Source organism: Camponotus vicinus, unplaced genomic scaffold, assembly GCF_025532165.1.
Source record: "Camponotus vicinus isolate PSW18456_S1 unplaced genomic scaffold, iyCamVici1.0 SCAF_4, whole genome shotgun sequence".
In the NCBI taxonomy this organism is placed as follows: Eukaryota; Metazoa; Arthropoda; class Insecta; order Hymenoptera; family Formicidae; genus Camponotus; species Camponotus vicinus.
Genome location: NW_028141976.1, coordinates 18,601,296 through 18,623,475, shown reverse-complemented (window position 1 = coordinate 18,623,475; position 22,180 = coordinate 18,601,296). Strand labels below are relative to the sequence as shown.

General features: G+C 31.9%; 2 protein-coding genes across 13 annotated transcripts in view; one reads left to right on the top strand and one right to left on the bottom strand.

The window, feature by feature from the left end:
* Positions 1 to 7,324: 7,324 nt before the first annotated feature.
* Positions 7,325 to 16,083, top strand: LOC145969695 (UNC93-like protein). 2 transcript variants are annotated; one of them, XM_083095870.1, is made up of 8 exons: positions 7,339 to 7,464; positions 8,381 to 8,529; positions 10,816 to 11,126; positions 11,856 to 12,142; positions 13,209 to 13,434; positions 13,561 to 13,720; positions 13,871 to 14,138; positions 14,469 to 16,083. In XM_083095870.1, exons 3-8 carry the CDS (start codon positions 10,870 to 10,872, stop codon positions 14,717 to 14,719), a joined length of 1,449 nt encoding a protein of 482 aa, XP_082951996.1. In that variant the 5' UTR covers positions 7,339 to 7,464; positions 8,381 to 8,529; positions 10,816 to 10,869; the 3' UTR covers positions 14,720 to 16,083. The 2 variants fall into 2 exon arrangements, with proteins under 2 accessions (XP_082951995.1, XP_082951996.1); XM_083095869.1 differs by lacking the exon at positions 8,381 to 8,529 and having other exon boundaries at positions 7,325 to 7,464.
* Positions 16,084 to 16,130: 47 nt separating this feature from the next.
* Positions 16,131 to 22,180, bottom strand: part of Pdm3 (POU-domain protein pdm3) — a 139,313-nt gene continuing 133,263 nt past the window's right edge. For 8 of the 11 annotated variants that reach the window (XM_083095858.1, XM_083095864.1, XM_083095857.1 and 5 more), the window contains 2 exons: positions 18,938 to 19,089; positions 16,131 to 18,724 (listed from right to left, as the gene is read on the bottom strand). In XM_083095858.1, coding sequence (XP_082951984.1) covers positions 18,600 to 18,724; positions 18,938 to 19,089 — 277 coding nt within the window. In that variant the 3' untranslated portion in view covers positions 16,131 to 18,599. The remainder of the gene's footprint in view (positions 18,725 to 18,937; positions 19,090 to 22,180) is intronic. The other 3 variants (XM_083095859.1, XM_083095862.1, XM_083095863.1) reach the window with 1 other exon arrangement.

The following is a 22,180-nucleotide window of genomic DNA, read 5'->3' as shown; positions in this document are numbered from 1 at the left end:
GTGGGAAATCGGGATGCGCTTTAAAATCCTGATGCCGAGGAAAATTAGAGCTACGGGGTGGAATCAGATAACGAATCGTAAGGAATAATGACGGACGCGAATTCGACGTGGTTTTATCTCTCGTAAATGGATTAAAACAATTTGACAGAGCTCTGAACTGCGTCATGCAGTACATTTCGCCTGCTGGCGATAACCCCATTTGTCTTTCTATCTTTCTCTTCTGTCTCTCATGAGAGTTCGAAAACTACGGGAATTGACCGTCTGCTTTAGCACTCTTGCCAATTTATTACGCTTTTAAATCGAAGCGCCTATTGGTGGAAAGTTCATGTGAAATTTATGACAATGCGCATTTCATTATAAAATCCATTAACTTTCATATCCAGAGGATACGCGAATGGCGAATGAAAAGCGGGTTCTGGTCTCCTAATTTGAATCATGTGACGAGTAAGCGAACTTCACTGGCAGTTCGTTTCTATCTAAACCCTTCGATAAATCATTTCTCGATACATTTCTCGAGCATATTATTATACATTGTTAGACCGAAATAGAGAACGAAATACAGCACCAATTATCGATTGTGTTGAACGAAACGGTACCTGTTTAAATTTCGTAGTAAGTAAAGGGAGAGAATTTCGTTATTCATGTATATATGCGGAAAGTGAGAGAATTTAATACTAAATTTATAACTTGACTTTGTAAGATATATAATTTTATGTTGGATGTCATATTAATAATGTATAACAATTGTTTGTACGTATTGTGTGTATGTATTTTGTGTATTACAATTTACGAATTTATTATTCAGTACTATATTATGTAAATTTTTCAAAACAGATCTGTAAGCTTTCAAATATATTATACAATGAAGCGACAGAAATATGTTTCGAAAATAATTCTGAGACATTTCCTTTCTTTACGTAATATTTGAAGAATGAAAAGACTCGCACAAGAAAAATTATAAATTTCTTTTTTATTATAATGCTAGTATATATATAAAATATATTTTTATTTGCACTTTTTTATGCTTAGCAAAGGACGTGTAACAAAGAAAATAAGGAAGATATCTTTCGTGAAGCAAATTTATTTCCCGGATATGTCGTCTCTCTCGCGTATAACTGTGAGCGTTCCTCTTCCAATGTTTTCTTTTCCCTTCATTTCCTCATTATAATATAAATGTAACATTATTCATCTCATACCATTCAAAATTTTTACAACATGCATAAAACCTCTCACACTTAACAGAAATTGAACTATGTTATGTAAATTTTTCAAAGCAAATCTGTAAACTTTCAGATATATTATACGATACAATGAAGCGACAGAAATTTGTTTTGAAAATAACTCTGGGACATTTCCTTATATTTATTATATTTATTATTATTTATATTATTATTTATATTACATTACAGTCAAGCGAAACGACATTACTAGCGATTTGCAGATAATTGATTGCTTTAAAAAATATTAAAAAGATACGTTAAAAACATGACATATACGTTTAATCGAATGATCATAAAATTATGAAAAAATTAATTAATGTTGTTAATGATTAGAACTCTACAGATCATAAAAGAATATAATTCGGATTATAGAAAAAGGGATAGGACTATAATAAAATAGATCTTATTGTTAGTTTTAAAAATCGTGAATGTTTCGAAAAAAATATGTTAAAAACGGTATAATCATAGTGACTATAAAATCATAAAAATGAGAAGAAGAGAAAACTAATTAACGCTACTAATAATTAAAACTTTTTAGAGAATAAAATATTTTTTAGAGATATTAATTTTGTCCACAAACACAAAATCAGCTTGACAAATTATAAATATAAAGAATAATTTTTTAAATCTTTGTTTTCCTTTATTGGTAGCTTTACTATCGGTAACTACATTACCGTCGGCATAGCTTTCAGGTTTATTACTCAAACCTTCTCATGCGGCAAATACTTTTATTAAAGTGAAGATATTTCCAAAAAGAAAAATTTTTATTTTAACCTTTTCAATACAGATTTTTTAAATGTAAATGTACTAAATAGAAAATATAATATACAGAATTATAATATATATATATATATATATATATATATATATATATATATAATTAGTTATATATATATAATGCTACTAATGATTACAGCTTTTTAAAAAATGGAAAAATATGATTAGCACTATAGGAAAACTATAATAGAATAACAGAAGTATGGAAGATCATGTTACGTATGAGAGCAAGTTATAATCGCGTGCTTTGATTTCGTGTTTTATTCGCATGTTTTAATGAAGTCAGTAGCAGAATGCATTGTATTTCTTGCTATGTATTTCAATTATTCATCTATTTTGCTTAAAGGTATTATTCTTTATATATTGGATTTATTTTCTTTGATTGTATTTATTCTGATAACATTTAGTTAGAAATGTATAGTTTGAATCTCTATTTGAGATCAAGGAAAAAGAAGAATTTTTTTATTAGCGATTAATTATTTACGCTGGCAGATAAGTATAATAGTTGTACTCGTTTACAATCATAAGATATCTCCCGAAACGTTTTCATTTCTTGATTTGAACAATGTGCATATCGTTCATATATATATACTATAATATTTTATTCGTTTTGTATCTCTAACAGTGGACGCCGAGTCACTTGTATAATTAACTATTTTAAAAATATTAAATATTTTAAAACTATTTCATAAAATTTATGATATAATTGAAATATCTATATGCAAAATTAAAATAAATTTTATTTTCTGTTGCATACTATTTTTTTTTTTGCATCACTAAATTGTTACACATTCAATCTCTCTAAACTGCAACATTATTCGAAGAATATCAAACAAGATAAAAATAGATCTAACTTGTTACATATATTTTAAGAATATTGAGTTTATAACAATGAGCATTTCAAAACTACGCTAACAATGCCTCAAAATTCATATCTATTTTAAGAAAGAAAATTTTATTTATTTAAAATATAACATTTTTGTGTTGTAGAAGATATAATAAACAATATAGACAATATATATTAAAATATATATAAATATATAATTTTAAAAATCTGAAAAAAAGATGAAAAGATCTTCCTATCATTGAAATAATAAAATATATATATTTAATATTGAAGTAAAATTGAAGTGCGAAATTATGATATTTAACACATAATAATTGTGTCCCTATACTATTTTCGTAAAATTGTACATGGTTATTTCTATACGTCTCTAAGATGTACAACGCAGCCATGTGACCTCTACCCTCCTGTTCATCGTTAACGAGTGTTACAGTCTCAATGGAGCGAAACTCGCCCACAGACACGCAATTCCGGTTGATATGTAGCATATGCATGCCACGAAATACGTCGCAGCATATATCCGTTGCACATTCTCTGATCCTTGTAATTGAAGCATCCTAGTGCTGACATACTGGGAGTAACGCATCTTTAACGTAAAAATTATTACCTATTTGATAAAATATTATATAATTTATTTATAACGATGCTTGTAACGATGCACGCTTACATACATGAAAATCATTCTTATAAACGTGTGTTAGGATATGAACTGAAAGAAATGATGAAACCATATGTTTGAAAATTTATTTCGTTGCACGTACAAATATTATATTATAAATAATCTTGATAGATATATAAATAGTAAGATAGTAGTAATAGTAAAATAGGCAGGAGGCCTCCCCTAGGTCAGTCCTTGATGTCAGATCAATAAGATATATAGATCAGTAAATTTCTTTATGACTCCAATGATGGATAAATAAAATATAATAAATTTTTATTTAAAGTATATAATTTTTGATCGTATTTCTTTTTTTAATTTTTAAAACTGAATTAATATTCGAAAAAAGTTTGATTATTTAAAAGATAATAAATTTTAAAATGATTCACAAATATATATATTATTTATATGACTATACATACACATACATAGACTGCATACATACACATTCTACATATTATATACATTAATAATTTCCAATTATTATTATATTATACATTTATATGTAAATATAAACAGATTTATTATATATAATTATTATATATAACAGTTTTTTATAAGTAATTTTTTAGCTTTATAATTTTTATTTAATTAAAATACAAAAAATTTTAAAATAATTTATCGCAACATTTCTCTTATTTTTCAAATCTTTATTTGCAATAGACTTGTTTTTATTTCTTTGTTCCCAACAAATTTTAATTTAACTTTTATGCTTGTTATAAATCAAAATATTGGTTCGATTTAAACAGTATCACAATTTTTTTTTAAATGCTATTTATAATATTTTATTTAAATAATTTTTATATTTAATATTCCATCAATGACAAAAGCAATATATCGCAAGCGGATTTGGTTGCTACGCATTTAAGCTTAAAAAAGCTGTTAGTATATGTATATGTAGTCTTTGCAATAATAACTTTTCAATATATTATAGCTCTATAAATTCAAAATGAATGTATTATAATTTTGTGTACTTCAAAATCTTTACATATACAATATTATATTTATATCAAATAAATAAAATTATTCATATACTATCGACTTTTTTAATATTTGGGTTGTCAAATTATACCATATTAATAACAAGTCTTCATTTTTCTCGACAATAATAAATAATGCATAACGCATAATCAATGTGAAAGAGGCAACAACAAACTTTGATACTTTTTAATAACTGACTTTACCACATGTTTCTTTTAATAGTAAATATAATGTTTATTTATTTCGTATCTCTTATATCACTTTAAATCAATTAGATGTAGGTGTGATCGCATAATTTATTTCCGGACATAAATGGATTTACATTTTTATTTATAAACACTATCATTTAGTTTTATTAAACTGAGAAATATTATACTGGAATTATATTGGAATTCTTACGTATGTTGTAACATATAAAATAAATACGTATGCATATTATTACATTATCTTTTAATTGATGTATTTGGTTTTATTCAAATTTAATATGTGTATTATAATTCAGAATATTTTAATATTACAACCAATGATAATATTTGCATCGAAATTAAAATTAAAAATATTTTTGTAGCATATTACTAACTTTCTTTCATAAATACTAGTACAATAAAAAGAAAAATTTAATAAAGTAATTTTTAAGGCCCCAAATGATGCGAGCAATTTTAAATAATTGCTTCTTCGCAATTTACAACATCGAAAATCAATATTATTGCAGCAAAATTAATTTTATCGAAGATAAAAATCGTGTTTATGATTTTGACGTGAAATAAAGTTGATAGAGCACTTTAACGATTTTCGGACAAGTCCGTTGGGGAACTCTATTTCCAAAGGAATATTATATTTACATGCTGCTCTTGTAAAGCTTTCCAGACTTTGACTGCATGAGATCCGTTATATTTCAATATTCAATGTGCCAAATACTTTTGTTGAATATTCTGAAACGATTTCGACGAAGATTGCTGAGCACAGTGCGAATATATACGATAGAATGGATTTACGACGCGACATACATAAGCGGATTTTACGTATGAGCATTAATTACAGCTAATTACCACACAAGTTGCAGTGATAACATCGACAGCATACAAATGCAATTATCGGCAAGAGTGATTTACAAAAGTAATAAATTGTAAAAAGTCGCTGTTTGGGGAATATATTTCTTTATAATTTCAAAAATCATTACATTTTACATATTAAACATATATATATATATATATATATATATATATATATATATGTGCCTTGCTTTTATCAATAATACACTAGAGGAAACGTGGTTGTTTATTGTTCCAAACGATAATTATAATATAACAAAAATATAAAATTATTGAAAGCATTAAACGTTCGATGAGATTATAAGTACGTGAAAAACAGATTCTTTTTCTGAATTTGGTAGAATAATCCGCAATTAAGCCTGACGATTAATGAACACAGTTGGCAGAGATTCGTTAATCTTCTTCGTTGCAAAGCTCTGCCCTAGTTTCGTACCAGAACTTTATTGATCGAATACAATATTTTAGTTTTACAATTACAATATTTTACAGTATACTTGCTTGTGAATTTTAATTTAAAGGTATACACGTGTACCTAAAGTGTCTTTGATAGTTTTAATCGAAAATTGTAAAAATCAACAAAAAACTGTAGCCAGAGAATAGAGTTAACGTTCATCGGAATTCTGTCCACGTCCGTTGCAGCGACTCTGTTCTAATTAATTACTATAATTTCTGCACGTCTCTCGTGCACGATTTGTAGTTCACATGTGGTGATTGTCGTTTGACCAGTCGGTGTATCCACTTCTGGTCAAAAATGTTATTAGAATATCTCGTTCATTCTGTATACGTATTATTAGATTCTATTTTACTAAATCAGTTGCAATAAATTATAATTGCATATTTATCTATTAAACTTGTATAACACGCCTGCGAAATTTTAGATTTGATTAGTTACAAAAAGCAGAGTAGGTGAATTTGATAGATTTTTTGACGCGGAAAATATATCTTAACGAAAAAAATCGTGCAGCTACAATAGAAAATGGATTTGAAAGGTGAAGATTAGTGCTATACAATGTCATTGACAGAAATATTTTAAAAAATTAGGTTCTTTCATAATAAATTCAATTTGCCGAAATTGCAATTTTTGGACTATTTATTAACTTAATTATTATTAATTATTAACTTATTAAATTATTCGAAAACCTGACATGCTGGGAAAATTCTGCGGCCAGATTCGTTATCAGCATCAAAAAATCAGATTCACCTATTCTGCTTTTTGTAACTGATCCTTGCAGGCCTGTGTGCGCAATTAATGTTCTACTGTCAATGTCAAAATTTGAATTTATGTATTTAATTTTAAAATGTTTCTAATGCGATATTTCATATAATTTACGATGTTTGATCGTGTGTGTGTATGTCATTTCTCTTCACTTCAATTTTACTTTTTATTTCAACATCACGCTTGAAGAATATCCGTAAGTGATACGATTCGCTGTTTACAGGAATCTTTTTTAAGTTGTCGCATCTTGTTTGTTATTAAGAGATGTAAGTTGTCGCTGGTTTGAAATTAATTGTATAGAACTAAGTCGTTATAGATAGCTTTATGCTATAGAACAGAGAGACCATAATCACCGCGGATAATGGGCGATGGTTAATCAAGGTGATTACAAGCTTAAAGACTTTACGATTAAGATACGATGGTGAGACACACGCCTCGAACACGGATATAGCAGATGCGGATTCGATAAACGTCACGATCCCTACTATAGCGATTTCACTATCGATATATCATATACTTACCTGAGGAGATAGGTATAAGTGGGGAATATAGCCATATCTGATCGCTTGGTTCATTCGCAATATCTCCACAGTATCGTTTTATTCTCCACGCGTTTAAATAAGCATACTTCAAATTGTCATATGTGCGCTGATAATTAGGAAAAATCCGAGACTCCGGTTTTGTAGAATTGGAAAACCTTGTTGAGATTTATACAAGTAAGTCTTAGAATAAGTTTAGATATCGTGGGATAAACTTTGCGAGAGGAAACGACACGTGGGTTGTCATTCTAATTAAATACTTTCTTAAGTCAGGTTAACCAAAAAAGTTCATATGGTTTTTATTAAGAGGAAAATATGTGCATATTATCATGAAAAAATAATTAATACTAAAAGTCTTATCATTAGCACTAAAGTGCGAACATTTGACAAATTTGCTGCAAATTAAACTCGACCTTCACCAATCCATATTTATTAAGGAAACCTAACAGGAAAATCGACCAGCAAACTTCCTTGATTACGTGATAAACTCAAATTCAAAAATTAGTTATTAAAGGTCAGACACGAGTTTTGTGTCTTTCATTATCTTTAAAAATTTCGCATGATTCTTTTAAAATATATATAGATTAAATGATAAAATTAATTAAATTTATAACTAAATTACTTTAAATCATATTAATATAATTAATGTTACGTTGAATGTACGTATTCGTAATAATATAAGAATATTTTTTTATTGTAAGAATCTATTATGTATAATTTTAGATATGTGAATTTTAGGAATCTTTCACATGAATTATCAGTATCACATAAAAAGATAAATTATACACATACATTTAGCATAAATTCTTTATGAATATTATTTATAGCGAAAAGAGGAATCCGAATTATTTAATACATATAGAGATGTATGTAAAAAATTTTTTTTCTAATTAATTAATAATTTGACTATGATGTGGCTCAATTAGCGTGCTTGAAATGTATGTACAGAAAATGTAAATTAAATATAAATCGCGCGCGTGTGTATATTATAATTTCTTGCATGATTTTTGGCAGAAGACGCAATGCACATTAAATTACAATAATAACAATAGCTATCTAACTATCTAATATTTCTGTTTTATGTCATGCGTAGAATATTTCATCATTATTGTGCTGTTGCCCGTAAGTCTCATCCGATAGAGTTGTATAGTTGTACGCGACGGTGACAGTAGAGTGAAAATGACAACTGATGTGCCAGAGACTAATTGAATTGCACGATATGAGTATAAACACATATGCAAGGTTGTCCTGATTTTCATAGACTAATACTCTTTGATACGGCATTTATTATATAATTTATTATATAATTAATGTACATATAATATTGTTTATTGTATAGTTGCCATTTAAATCTTATAATATTTGTAATCAATATTATGAATATTATTTTCACTGCTTCAAATGATATGGCCAGTGGATTTTAAGCATCGTTTTAATTTTACATATAATTTTACATAGAATTAGCATCTATTAAATACAACTTGTTACGTCACGAACGAACATCTACATAAGAATTTCCATGATCTTTTATCTATTCACAATTTATGTTAATGACATGAATTTTTATTAAGGATATCAATTTCCTTATTCTCGTTCAATAATATATTTCTTGTTTTCGTAACGGTTGAGTGCAAAGAACCGTAGCATTGGAGTTTTAAAACTGTAAGAGATCCACTGAATATACATTTGATTAATGTTTAACATCGACAGAGTATTCTGCAAATTATTTATCATTTGATGCAATTGATAAAATAAACAAATAGAATTAACTTTAAAATATAAAGTAAAGATTGTGTACCTCGTTTCTTTCATAGCTAATTTAATTATATGCATTCATATGTACAGTCATACATTAAGTGCGTCCTCACTCACCTTGTTGTATCATTTTCAAAGTCAATTGAATACAGGAAAGAAATTCGAATGAATAAACATCCAACCAAGTTCGCTATCAAAAATTCTGAGTGAGAAACTGGCCTGAATATCCTCGCTTAAAATTAAATTCTTATATTCATATGCTGAGGAATTGTATTCGACAAATATTCGACAAATATTCGTACAAACGGTCTTTCGTTTCTACGTTACAGATTTTCATCAAAGTCCATTTGCGCAGTGTTACTCGACGTTTTGTCGATAAACTTGTTTTGCTCTACGTTAACGTGTGCATCTATTTGTGTGTGACAGGATTTCAGTTTGATCGGCGCGTTACATATTCCGAACGACGTGCGCGATCGGAATGGAAATTGTATCAGGTGCACGGTCTTACATACAGGTCTGGAAACTCAGGCCTTTTTTAGTGGTGGGGGAGGTCTCACTTAGTGTGTCCGTTTTTCGACTAGAAGTCGCAATACGAGCGAGAGAGACAGAGATAGACGGCAGTAGTCGTTCTCTCTCTAACATACGTCTAAAATGACTTCTAGATCGCAGCGAACCTAGCAGGCAAGCCGTGAACTTCCGAAAAACGGACACACTAAGTGAGACCTCCCCCACCACCGGAGTTTCCAGACCTGTATGTAAGACCGTGATCAGGTGCGATTAAGGTGCGTGAAAGGAGCAATATATCCAATCCGAAGGACAGATTGCCTATCGATGTTCTGACGATCGTGTAGCTCACCAAACGGAAAATGGTTATGCAATTCTGTTCGGGGAATTTTGTTAATACATTTCTATATAAAATGTTATCATATCAAAACCGGTATTACAATGTTAGTAGCAATAAAGCACGAGTGCAATATTCATATGCATTTAAAAAAGTGCATCAAATCGAGTTCGCTATTAAAAATTCTGAGCGAGGGGGGGATGGGGAGGAACTGGCCTAAATATTCTTACTTAAAATTAAGTTCTTATATTCGTATGCTAAGAAATGGGCCGCGTTCAGCAGAACAACTGCTAAATTGTCGTTTTGTCATTGACTTGTTGAGTTTAAAAGTAAAAGTCAATCACGTTCGATCGCTACTAAGAGTTTGTTCTGCTGAACATGTCCACTGTATTCAACAAATATTCATACAAAAACAGCAGTTTTTCGTTTTTCTATGTTGCAGACATAAAATGATATTAGTTCATCATATATTACGACATAATGTTACACATGCCGTTTCCACATTCGCTCACTACCTTGAAATCGTTATTGGCTTTACGCAAATTGCGTGACTGATTATTCTAGGAATAATGAAGAATAAATGCGAATATTCAGTTTCAGTTTTAATTTCCCAGTCCGTAATCATTTACCGATATCTTTTGAATGGAAATTGCGATTGAGATAACGAGATCTAATAATTCAATCGATTTGAAATGTATATTTGCAGATAAAAATGTATATTGAGATCTGAAATCTCGATCGCAAATTACAGAAAATGAAACATGTATATCAGGATTTTTCTATATAATAGGCAAATAACGGACATCAAAAGCACAGTTGTTATAAATTCTTCTCTTCATTTTTATGTCTTTTAAAAAAAAAAATAGTCAATAATAATTTACAGTACTTTATCGATTGACAAAATTATATGGAAGTATCGTACATATTTTTAGAAAGACATTAACGGCGCTATAGATACAGCTAAGTAATTGGACATTGATTAAATCATGACGGTTGATAAAACCGAGCCAAGAGGATTCGTAAAAGTATCGACCCCGAATTTTGAGCCATCAGAACGATGGCGAATTATAAGGAATATTTTAGCGATCAGTTGTGCTTTTATGGTGAATTTTACTGCCTTTATGGGAGCCTCGAATTTACAAAGCTCTGTCAATGCGGATCAATCACTGGGTACATTTACTTTATCGGCGATTTACGGCAGCCTGCTCTTCAGCAATATTTTTCTACCCGCTCTCGTCATAAGGTAAGATTTAGATAATCTAATTTATATACTTCTCTTACATCTCTTTGTATTGCTTAATGTGATTTCTTATAATAAATCGAAAGCCGGTATAACCTGATGCGATAGCAATTTGATAATATTTTCGACGACTAGCGTGATAAATATTCCCCGCCTTGGGTTGGAGGAGAATTGTCATCAAATTTGATTGCTCTTACTCGTTATCGTGATGGAATAAATCGAGAATTTTGGGAAGTATATATCGGAAAAGAGCCTTGGATCATCATAAACGATGAGAGCACTCAATATATATAAGTGGAACATATAGGGGATTAGTTCTACAGAGTCCCACGCTACTAAACTTTATTACGCGCGTTGTCATTTTCACCTTGACCCAGAATTATGTCGCATGAAACACCATCATTCATTATAAATTGTGTGGGTTCCATTAGTCGAGGGTAAGATAAACGTATCTGCGTGAAAATTGGGTACATCTTTCTCATCAACGTAACTTTAATTTGTTCTTATATTTTTGATTATCTTAAGTGCAGACTTTAAGATGCTATATATATAGTCATTTCATTGACTGAACGGGATCGTAAAATTGCTTAAGCTCATACTTAAGAAGCGATTTCGAATACGAATCATAAATACAAATCTTAGAAACACTTTGACGAAATTTTAATTAAAGAACAGTTTAATTAATTAATCTTAATAAATAAATAAATAGATTTATATAAATCTTTATTACAGTTGGTTAGGATGCAAGTGGACAATGTCTGTTTCCATATTGGCTTATATGCCTTTCATAGCTGCTCAGTTTTACCCAAAATTTTATACAATGATTCCCGCCGGATTATCCGTAGGATTAGGCGGAGGACCGCTTTGGTGCGCAAAATGTACTTATTTAACTGTAGTGGCAGAAGCCTACTCAACTGTCTCGGATATAGCCGCAAATGTTCTTGTCACAAGATTCTTCGGCCTCTTCTTCATGTTCTATCAAATGGCGCAGGTGTGGGGAAATCTTATATCTTCAGCAGGTGGGTTATATTGCGAATATGTAGCTTACGGATATATGCGGATGGTCAACTTTATCTCGGGGATTATACGTGCCGAGAAAAATATTTGCATATAAATTATTTTGTCTTCGACTCAGATGATATTTTGCTTACAAATGTCAATTTTAATGATGCGGAGTGGTGTTGTAAGAATAAATTGATCGTCGTCGCGATGCTTCATGGTATATATATAAAACAGAATGCTTTGTTGTTATAGACACGAACGAATTGTATAAGAAATATTTCTTAAAAAAATTAAAAATTAATCAAATTGAATTACAAAATAGCGAGTCTCTGAATATTAATTTATATTGGCTTATAAAAGCCAATATAAATTAATATTCAGAGACTCGCTATCTTTTAATTCAATTTGATTAATTTTTTGTTTTCGCATATAATGTGGTTATAGATATATTTGATCTATCTAGTCACCTTATAAGACGTAAAAATTTATATAATTACATGATATAATAATTTCTGATATTTATATATCATATTTTTATAATTTTTTAAGTAATGAAAAATTTAATAAGAAGTCTTTCTGGATAAAATAATTAAATTATAATTACTTGAGTATTGTTAAATTTAAAACGCAATAATAAACAATCGTTGGTCAAAATCACGAATCAAAACGAAGTAACACAAAGCGAATAATCTATGCGATTCTCGCGGAAGCGCATATGAATGCACCGCTGTTGAGCTATAAAAATGCGAGCGTCGATGAAAACGAAATTAAGTTACTGTTGACGTGATCAGAAGAATATAAACTAACGAATCAAAGTTATATGTTTACGTCATAACAAAAACTTGTTTGGATATTCTGACAATTATATTTCGCTCTGTTGAATATGCAAATATGATTACTTGATTATCGACATAATAATCGATAACATATTTATGTTTGTAATGTGTTATTGTATTTTTCGTAAGTTTTTAACGCATTCATAAATTCCGCGGCAAATGTACCTTTTTCACAAGAAAATAATTTTATTATTATTAGTAATCAAATGTTTTCTTCATGTTTTTTACATCTTTTTTACGAATACAGTTCTTTCTTATGGAATTGAAACGGTTATCAGAAATGTGACTCTGAACAATAGTATTGTGGCGGAAAAATGTGGTGCAAATTTCTGTGGAGTGTCTGACATAGAAGATCAAAATCCGAATCTGCAGCGACCTCCTGTAGAACGAATATACTTAATTGCTGGAATTTACTTAGGCTGCATGATATTAGCTTGTCTAATAATTGCATTCGGCGTTGATTCCTTATCCAGGTAATTCTGCATTTATATTTCGCTCATCCATATCACACACAAACATATCAAAATGTACTTACATAATAAGAATTACAGAATTATATTGCATAAGAATTTCTTAACGCTATAATTTCTATTTTATAGGTACGATAGAAGCAGAACCAGCACGGTGAAAGGAACGTCTGGATTCAAGCTTCTGGCCGTGACATTAAAATTATTGAAAGAAAAAAACCAACTTTTAATATTGCCGATAATATTGTTTATCGGAGCTGAGCAGGCATTCTTATTTGCCGATTACAATGCAGTTAGTAAATTACATTTACAGAAGGAAAAAAACATTTAAAATAAAATTTCTGCTAATTGTTGTTGATTGATGTATTCTGCTAAATGTTATAGAAATAAGAAAAAAAATTATTGTTTTCTAAGAAATCAATAACAATTTATTTTATTACAGTCATTCGTTTCTTGCGCTTGGGGAATTAGCAATATCGGTTACGTGATGATATGTTTTGGTGTCACAAATGCTATAGCCGCGCTCGCCACAGGATCTATCATGAAGTTGACCGGAAGAAAGCCCGTAATGCTTTTTGCTTTTTGTTTGCACTTGAGTCTTTTCTTCTTCATGTTAAGATGGAAACCGACGCCAGAACAGGGCATCATCTTCTTCCTGGTGTCAGGTTTATGGGGTGTGTGTGATTCGATCTGGCTGGTACAAGTTAATGGTGAGCGAGAATCAATATTTCTTGTTATTGCAGAATAGTTTTATACATCTAAAATATTGTACCATATATTGTTAATCATTTCAAAATTATTGTGCGATGATAATTAAATCGAACTTCCTGATTTAGTTGCTGCGTGTAAGATTGTACCGACAGACATGAATATCTCGTATTCCACCGACGATACTATACCAACGAATAGTACACAATCTAGCTTACACAGATTTTTCTAAAAAAATATTCTATTAGTGAATATATTCGAAATAATAGAGCCTAATTAGTCTCAATTATTAGTTTAGAAAAACATTATTAATTGTTTGCAAATTATTTTAGCATTGAGCGGTATATTATTTCCTGGTCAAGAAGAGGCAGCTTTCTCCAATTTCCGCTTGTGGGAATCCACTGGTTCAGTGATAACATACATATACAGTCCGTATTTGTGTACCTTTACGAAATTATACCTCTTAATCGGAATATTGTGCGTTGGAATGATCGGTTATGGCATTATCGAGTGGTCAGGTAAAATAAACAGAGTTATTTCTAACGACAAGCCTGATTTTGAATTGGTTAATAGAACTGACTAATAAATTTGGATAATAAATTTTACTAACAAAAAGATTAAGCGACAAAAAGCAATGTTAGCATAGAGTAGGTATTTTTTTCTCAGTCAATAACAAAGGAAATTTTTTGAAATTTTTATCTTTTGATGTTATTTAATACTAAAATATTAAAATAAGGGAATTATAAAGATATATATTTAAGGAAAAATAATTGAAAAAGAGATGATTGAAATGCTTTTGATTTTATCACTTGCTTAATGTTGATTCTTTGCTATTAATAAGATATATAAGAAATAACTTGTAGAATCTACTATGTACCTGAAATTATTAGAGTAAGAAAAAAAATGTATTTTTATGAACTAAAACACAAGAGAAATTTCTATAAGAAATTCTCATACAATTATAGCTTAAAAATGATTTTTTCATTCTTTATAGTTATAGCTTAAATATGCACATATGTTACAAAAATCGTATAAATAATATTTTTATTTGAAATTATTTATGTAAAAATCAAACGAAATTTTAATCGCGAAAAGCAATAGGTGCGATTTTTTATTATTTGTACCACAATATATGTTTTTATTTTATATTTTTGTGGACACCTACTAAATTTTACACAGGTATTCGCTTAACGGCTAAGATTCTTGTCCTTCATTTAAATACGTAATTTAATGTTACATCGTGTGCCTAGGTGCTAACATTCAAGCTAGAGCTACGGCTGCTTAGTTTAATTGTATACTTATGTGCTTAATTGCCGACTGTGTGCTTATTTCGTTGCCAAAATCAATTGATTCCCGCCTTCGGCGAAAGCGGCTTACCGAATTGCGTGATTTTCTTTCCATAATAAGGTCGATCGATGTTCTCCGACAGTGGCAATGTCGAATCAATTGATCGGCGAGTCGTATTTTTAGCATCGTTAAATTGATGATTGTGTCGTGATTATTAGCTTAACTTTGCGTCCATCGTATTTACAATTCAAGTGTTCTGCAGTTCAGTTATATACTTTATAAAACGTAGTAGGAACTTTGGTTTCGCTGGGCAATGTTTCAGGAGCAGTTTCCTCTTATTGATTTGTGATTTTTTTTTACTTTATGACGCGACATGGTTTTTTAGGGATGTTTATTTTTTCTTTATTATTCGGTTATGTGACGCAGGGTTATCCGTTCCTATTTTTTTTTGTCTATTTTATAAAAATCACCAGATAAAGCGAGCAAAAATTCAGCTGGAAACTGCTATAAAACATTTGCCCGTGGATCTATCTTCCTTAGAAATATGACATTCACGAATACAATTCACATGTTTTTTGTAATACTCATGTTTATATTTTCATAAGGATCTATTCGAATATTTCATTTCACGAAGAAAATACACATGATTCTTAAACTGTTTTCGCGTTTTTATTTTTATCACTATCGTGCGTCTTTTGACGCTCTGCTCTTTTTCTCATTTCTTTTTTTCTCCTCTCTTTCTCCCCCTTTCATTCTTTCTTTCTCTCTTTCTCGTATAACAAAATTTAATAACCGGAATATTTCTGTACAAACATTTTTTTTATCAAAAAGGATAACATACACATCCCTTGTAATAAAAATTTTGAATTTTGAGTTTTACTTCGTATATCTTTCCGACCCCCACTCGTGTCTTTCTCTCTCATCCTCTCTTTTACTCGTATAATACAATTATTTTAGGAACAGATCACTTTGCTCATCTCAGGTTCTTAAAAGTAAAACCTTAAAATATGTTTTATTTTTAGAAATTTATTATTTTTTAACCATGTAAATTTTCTTTGCATGAATTCAGCTATTTATAATAGCTATGATATAATAAAAGTTAATTATATAATATTACAATATGTGTATCGTAATATGTACAGGCTACCCCTTGCGCCCCTAGCTACGCATCATGTTAAAGATTTCACGATATTATCGTAGCGAATAGCCCATTATATAAAGAAGATGAAGTACATTTTATGCACAATCTTACTCATTAAACGTACTTGTCTGCTAAATATTAAGAAAACCGTACTTTATGGACTTCATTTAAATATCCTTTTACGCGGAAATACGACTGCGGGTTGTCGATCGCTTCTTGCTAAATGACTGCGTCACGACATAATGCGTTCGTATGACGCATGCAAATCAATCGTCTAATAGTTATTATGATGTGTGGGCGATTTTACATGGCCATTTATGTATTTATTTATGATTATAATTTTTCTCTTTGTTAAAAGGGACACAGTAATAATGCATAAATAATTCTTCGATTTCAAAAAATCACGCATCTGTAATATTTGTCACAATACGAATCTACATTCGCGAAAGAATATACGAATAGAATATTATATTTGACTGCCATCAGAGCTTTTCTTTCTTTCGCGCGATTATAAATACGATTTATAAAATCAAGATAGAAATATGGAACAATACACGGAAGCGTTTTTCGTAATCGAAGAATTATGTTCGTCGATTATCCCGCAGATCGGAATCGAGCTCTAGTAAAATCCAAGTTTCATCCGAGCTTTCATCGTTATTCAGCGAATAAGCATATATGTATAGGAACGAAAGATGCGTGCTCGTTTAACACGTATACGTCTTATATGGCAGATTATTACGGACTAGTTTTGCAGAAACTCGAATCTCGTCTGTCCCTAACCGTCTCTTTCCTACAGGACTAACAAATACAACTTCAGGAACGGCGTGTGGTATATAATCGTTTATAGCATACTTTCAAAGACGTTATTGCGTTATTTAGTCACTAAAGGAATTTCATTGATTTTTCTAGATACACGTGTAATTTACAGATCTCGCGCGCACTAAAAACTCTTCACCGATCTGTTACCGAAATTATAACAGAAATATTATTATTGCTCGTTTTAATTGTGTATGTATGTAAGGGATTTGATATTATATAATCAATAGAGAGAGGCGATGAGATTTTGTATTTATTATTTAAGCGATATTTTTATTTACGCAACTTAACGAGCGACAACGATATTTCAAGATCGGATGTAATTAATTTTCTTGAAGATTCGGTTCTCGAATTCAGTTACAGTTCTTATTGCGCGCAAAAGATTACCACCCATCGAGTGTTTCGATTTTGAGTGCATTCTCGATTGTTATGCCATTTGATTATGTATTGATTGCACGTAGCTGTTAAAATGTTCGCCGCTTTCTCGTAAATAACCGTTTTGAAAAGGTATAGTTATATTTTTATTCATTATTATCTGCGCGACGACTTACATACCTTTCCGCCCGATTTTGATGGATTATGTTTCGAGAAACATACATGTCCCGATGTGTCACATTCAAGCAATTAATTAATTAAGACGTATGGAAGCGATTTTTCTATCGTTGCTCGATAAACTTTTCACGTAATTTTGATCGTCGAGGAATCCTATGTTACTCGATTCGTTGATGCTTACCATTGTCAATAACTTGTTTGTTCGAAACTGGATCAGTTAGTCAAAGTGTGTGTTCTCTGGATATATATCTATGAAAATTGGAAGCGCGCGACGGATTGGTACCAAATGAGAGACAACGATTTTAGATTATCAGTTTTCGATATTCGACTCATGTATACATCACATATTCGTAGATTAAAGCTATTTACATATAGATGTCGTATACACCTGCGATCACAATATTCGAAGGACCTCACCTCGATCTAGAACGATCTTTCCGTGTCGGATCGAATTTGACAACTATGATCTTTCTTCGGTAAATGCTTTTTCTCTTCAGTTCCGTAATATGCCACGGAAAGTCGTTCTCTCACGTGCGATTCAATTTATTTATATTACTAGAAGAAACGCGATATTTGAAAAATTTCACGGAACGTGTTTCTCATCGCTCGCTTCAGCTTGAAGCTTTTCTCATATGTTGCTCGGTTGATTGGTAGATGTAGTCCTTCCCTATACAACGCCCTTCGACATCATCCTCACCGTGTTCTTCAAAGCTTGCCTTTTATTACAGAACCAGATTCTTATCACCTCCCTATCGTATCCTAGTCGGTGCGCTAAAGTCGTGATTTCGTTACCTGTAAGAAAGAAGAATTGAAATTTTTAATGTGTTAAAGTAAGACAGAGGTTTGAAAAAGAATAAATTAATAGCGAGAGATTTAATAATATAAGTTAGTAATATAAGAGCCAATCGTATATCAATAGGCGAAAACGAAAAACATTTAAAGAAACAAATTAGTTGTTTCATTAATTGATTTAATAGGGATAAATAAAAGGCGCGAACAACTAACCGGTGGGATGAGTGTTTCTGTCAAAATGTGCGTTCAGCAGTTCCAAAGCTTGAGGCGTAAAGGAGGTCCGCCGTTTTCGCTTCTTGCTTGGTTCGACCCCGATGAAGTCCGTCAGATGATTAACGCCGCTCTTGTACCTGGAATCAGATGCACTACTCTTGCTCAAATTCGGAAGATTGCATCATCGATGCTACATGTTAACATTATCACGCCCGTTATGATTAATTTTGTGCGTTCCCTTGAGTATTTACAATTATAGCCGCGAAATAGGATCCTGTTTAAAGGTCTGAGTTAATCACCACGTTTTTGTGCAATAATTAATTACAACCACGAGTCTACAGATATTGAGTTTAGTATTTTTCTTGCAATTTATTGAAGTGTTATTGTCAGAGATAAATCAAATATGAAAAAAATAATTCTATTTATCGTTTTACATGCTCGTAATTACGTTAATGCAATATAGAATGCTGATTAAAAAAGAAAATCGCAGATATTTCGGACGTTCGGTCGCAAATATCCCATTTAGTATTGAATTTTTCCCCGAATATACAGCTCGGTTGATTCACGAGCCGAACTTATTCCATGTGTATCGCGAAACAGACCTTGCGACGGCAACGTCGGCGTCGATGTCGACACGAATAAAATTAGTAATCGAATAGTCTCGTGACGCTTTTAAATTTCAATTTCTATTTTATTCATTATCCAATGAGCATATTGAATCTCGAATAGTTTCTGCGTTAAAATCGACACATTCGTTATTTCTCAATTATTTTCTGATGGCTAATTAAAATGTTTAATTAAACTAATGTACGTTATCTTTTAATGATTTTATAATAATTATTGAATTTATCATTATGTCTCCCGTTGCAGAATTCGTCGATCGTAGCTATACTTCTCGCGATATTATTATAACAAATAAGTTGAAAGAAATTTATAAATTTCCGATCTCGAGAGTCTTGAATCGAGAATATGCAAACTTTTTTGGCATCGTGCGACTAGTCGACGTAATTTCATTCGACGAATAGTATTATCGGGTGGTACAACGCGACATGGAAAAAGCTCGTGGTCGCGACAGTAAACAGGAGAACTTCCGCTGGGACTCCCGGGTGAGCGATGAGAAGCGGTTCGGGATAGAGGCTGCGGGAACAGAGAAAAAGAGAAAGAGAAAGAGAGAGAGAGAGAAGGAGAGAACTCGACGTGGTGATACGGTTATAGGTACGGTTGCAATGCTCCGGCTCAAAATTTATGTTTTTAATTTAACTCCGAATGACCAACTGTCGAGTCGAAAAAAAAGTACACGGGGAGACATTAGCATCGCGAGGTAATATTTCGTCGAATTCGCGAAAACAATATGCTAATGGAGAAGTCGGTGTGAGAGCGCGAAGAACCGACGGACCGATTCGACGGGGTTGGGATGCCATATCGTTGGTATGCGTTGTATATATGCGTACATAGCGACGAGTGCAATGGAGAGAAACGCCAAATGCAAGGAGAGGAAGAAGAGGTGGGCGAAGAAAGAGATGAAGTAAATGCGAGTTAATACATAAAAAACGCAAAGAGAGAAAGAGAGAGAGAGGAATGAGGGGAGAAAGAGAAACTCGAAACTGCGTATAAACTCGTGCGTAGGTGTATAAAGTATTGTATACATATACAGGTATAAGAGAGGAATATACGTAGAGAGGTTTAGACAAACGATGGAAAGGAAGAAAGACGAAAACAGAAGGAAGATGGAAGCTGCGAGTGGAAGGAACGACAGAGAGAAAGGGACATGGAAAGTGAGAGAGAGAGGGAGGAAGGGAACGTCGCGCTGCCATGGGTAAGAGCGAGGTGATGGCGATGGTAAGGGGAGGGAGAGACGCAGGGGGAGAGGTACATCAGAAACCTGATTTTAATTAGTCCACAGTTTAATTACTCGGCAGATAAATCGTGCACGTGCACCGCATAAACTAGCCGCTTTCATTTTTCCCGGACGCGGCCGGCGCACGGTCGACGCTTAGTTCTACGCCGCGCGAATGCAGGATGGGTCATTGTTGTTGCCGGTTTTCCCCGTGAAAAGAGAAACGACTGTACACCCGTCACCACTTCCGTCATCGAATGATTATGAATGATATGTACCGCGCTGCGCGGATCTTTCTCGCGCGGATCGAAACGGAATGATTATCGTTTTTTCAAGAACGATCGCTGATCACTTTTGCGCAAATAAACACGATTTTTTGGTACGGCGTAGCGGTGCTTTTTCTCTTACTTATACTTATACTTGTAGTTGCAAATGTAGAAATTATGCGAACATCTCTCCCGATCCGCTTTCATATTAATATTTCTTATAGCGCTAAATGTCACACCCAATTCTAAATTATATTTTATAATCTCGTATGAATATGCATAATGTTTAGCATTAAGAATTATGCAGACATATTTAAATGAGGAATTGAATAAGGAATCACTTAGAATATCCAGCCTCTTTTGAGTAATACGAAGATTGTATATAATTAAGTGATAATGAAAATAGAGAAATCAGGAAAAGAACATAATAACAATATTAATGTAACATCTAACTTGTGTGTGTGTGCGTATGTGTGTATGTGTAGATGATAAGATCTTAATCCAATTTAATTTCAAAAAAGTTACATGCGAAAAGTGGAGAGTGCATTAGCACTCTGATTGCGCGATGTCAAAAAATATTGCGATGCTTTTTAATCGTATAGCGATTCATATAACGGCTACATGGATTCCTGATTAGCTCCCGGCGTAAAGTTCATTAGACTTTATATATCGACTCGTAAAATTTACACCTCATGGAAATACCGAGCCCGAGATTCTTAAGTAGGATCGGTGAATCTTTCGCGACACACAGCTAAAGCCATCGTAGCCACGTTTGCCGCGTAGCTGCCTGTAGCTGCCTGTAGCAAATAGCGATCGCGCATTAACGGTTTCTTCCATTCTAATTAACATTCCGCGTATTTATTAGACGCAGATCCGCAATTAATCAGGTGAATTCAATTAGCGAATTACCAATTAGCACGTACACGTTCGCACGCTCTCGCGCAGATGTGAAGTCGAGGTCGCATTGGACGATTGCGAAATAATCATGTATCACATGCAACGTTAGAACTTGACTCGTAATCGAGAGAATTCCGCGCGACTAGAGAGCTTCAGTTGTTTAAATTAATTACGAGAGCGAGAGATTATACGGTAGATCAAAAAGAACGTTGCGTTTATGCGTTGAAGATCTAATTTGAGAAA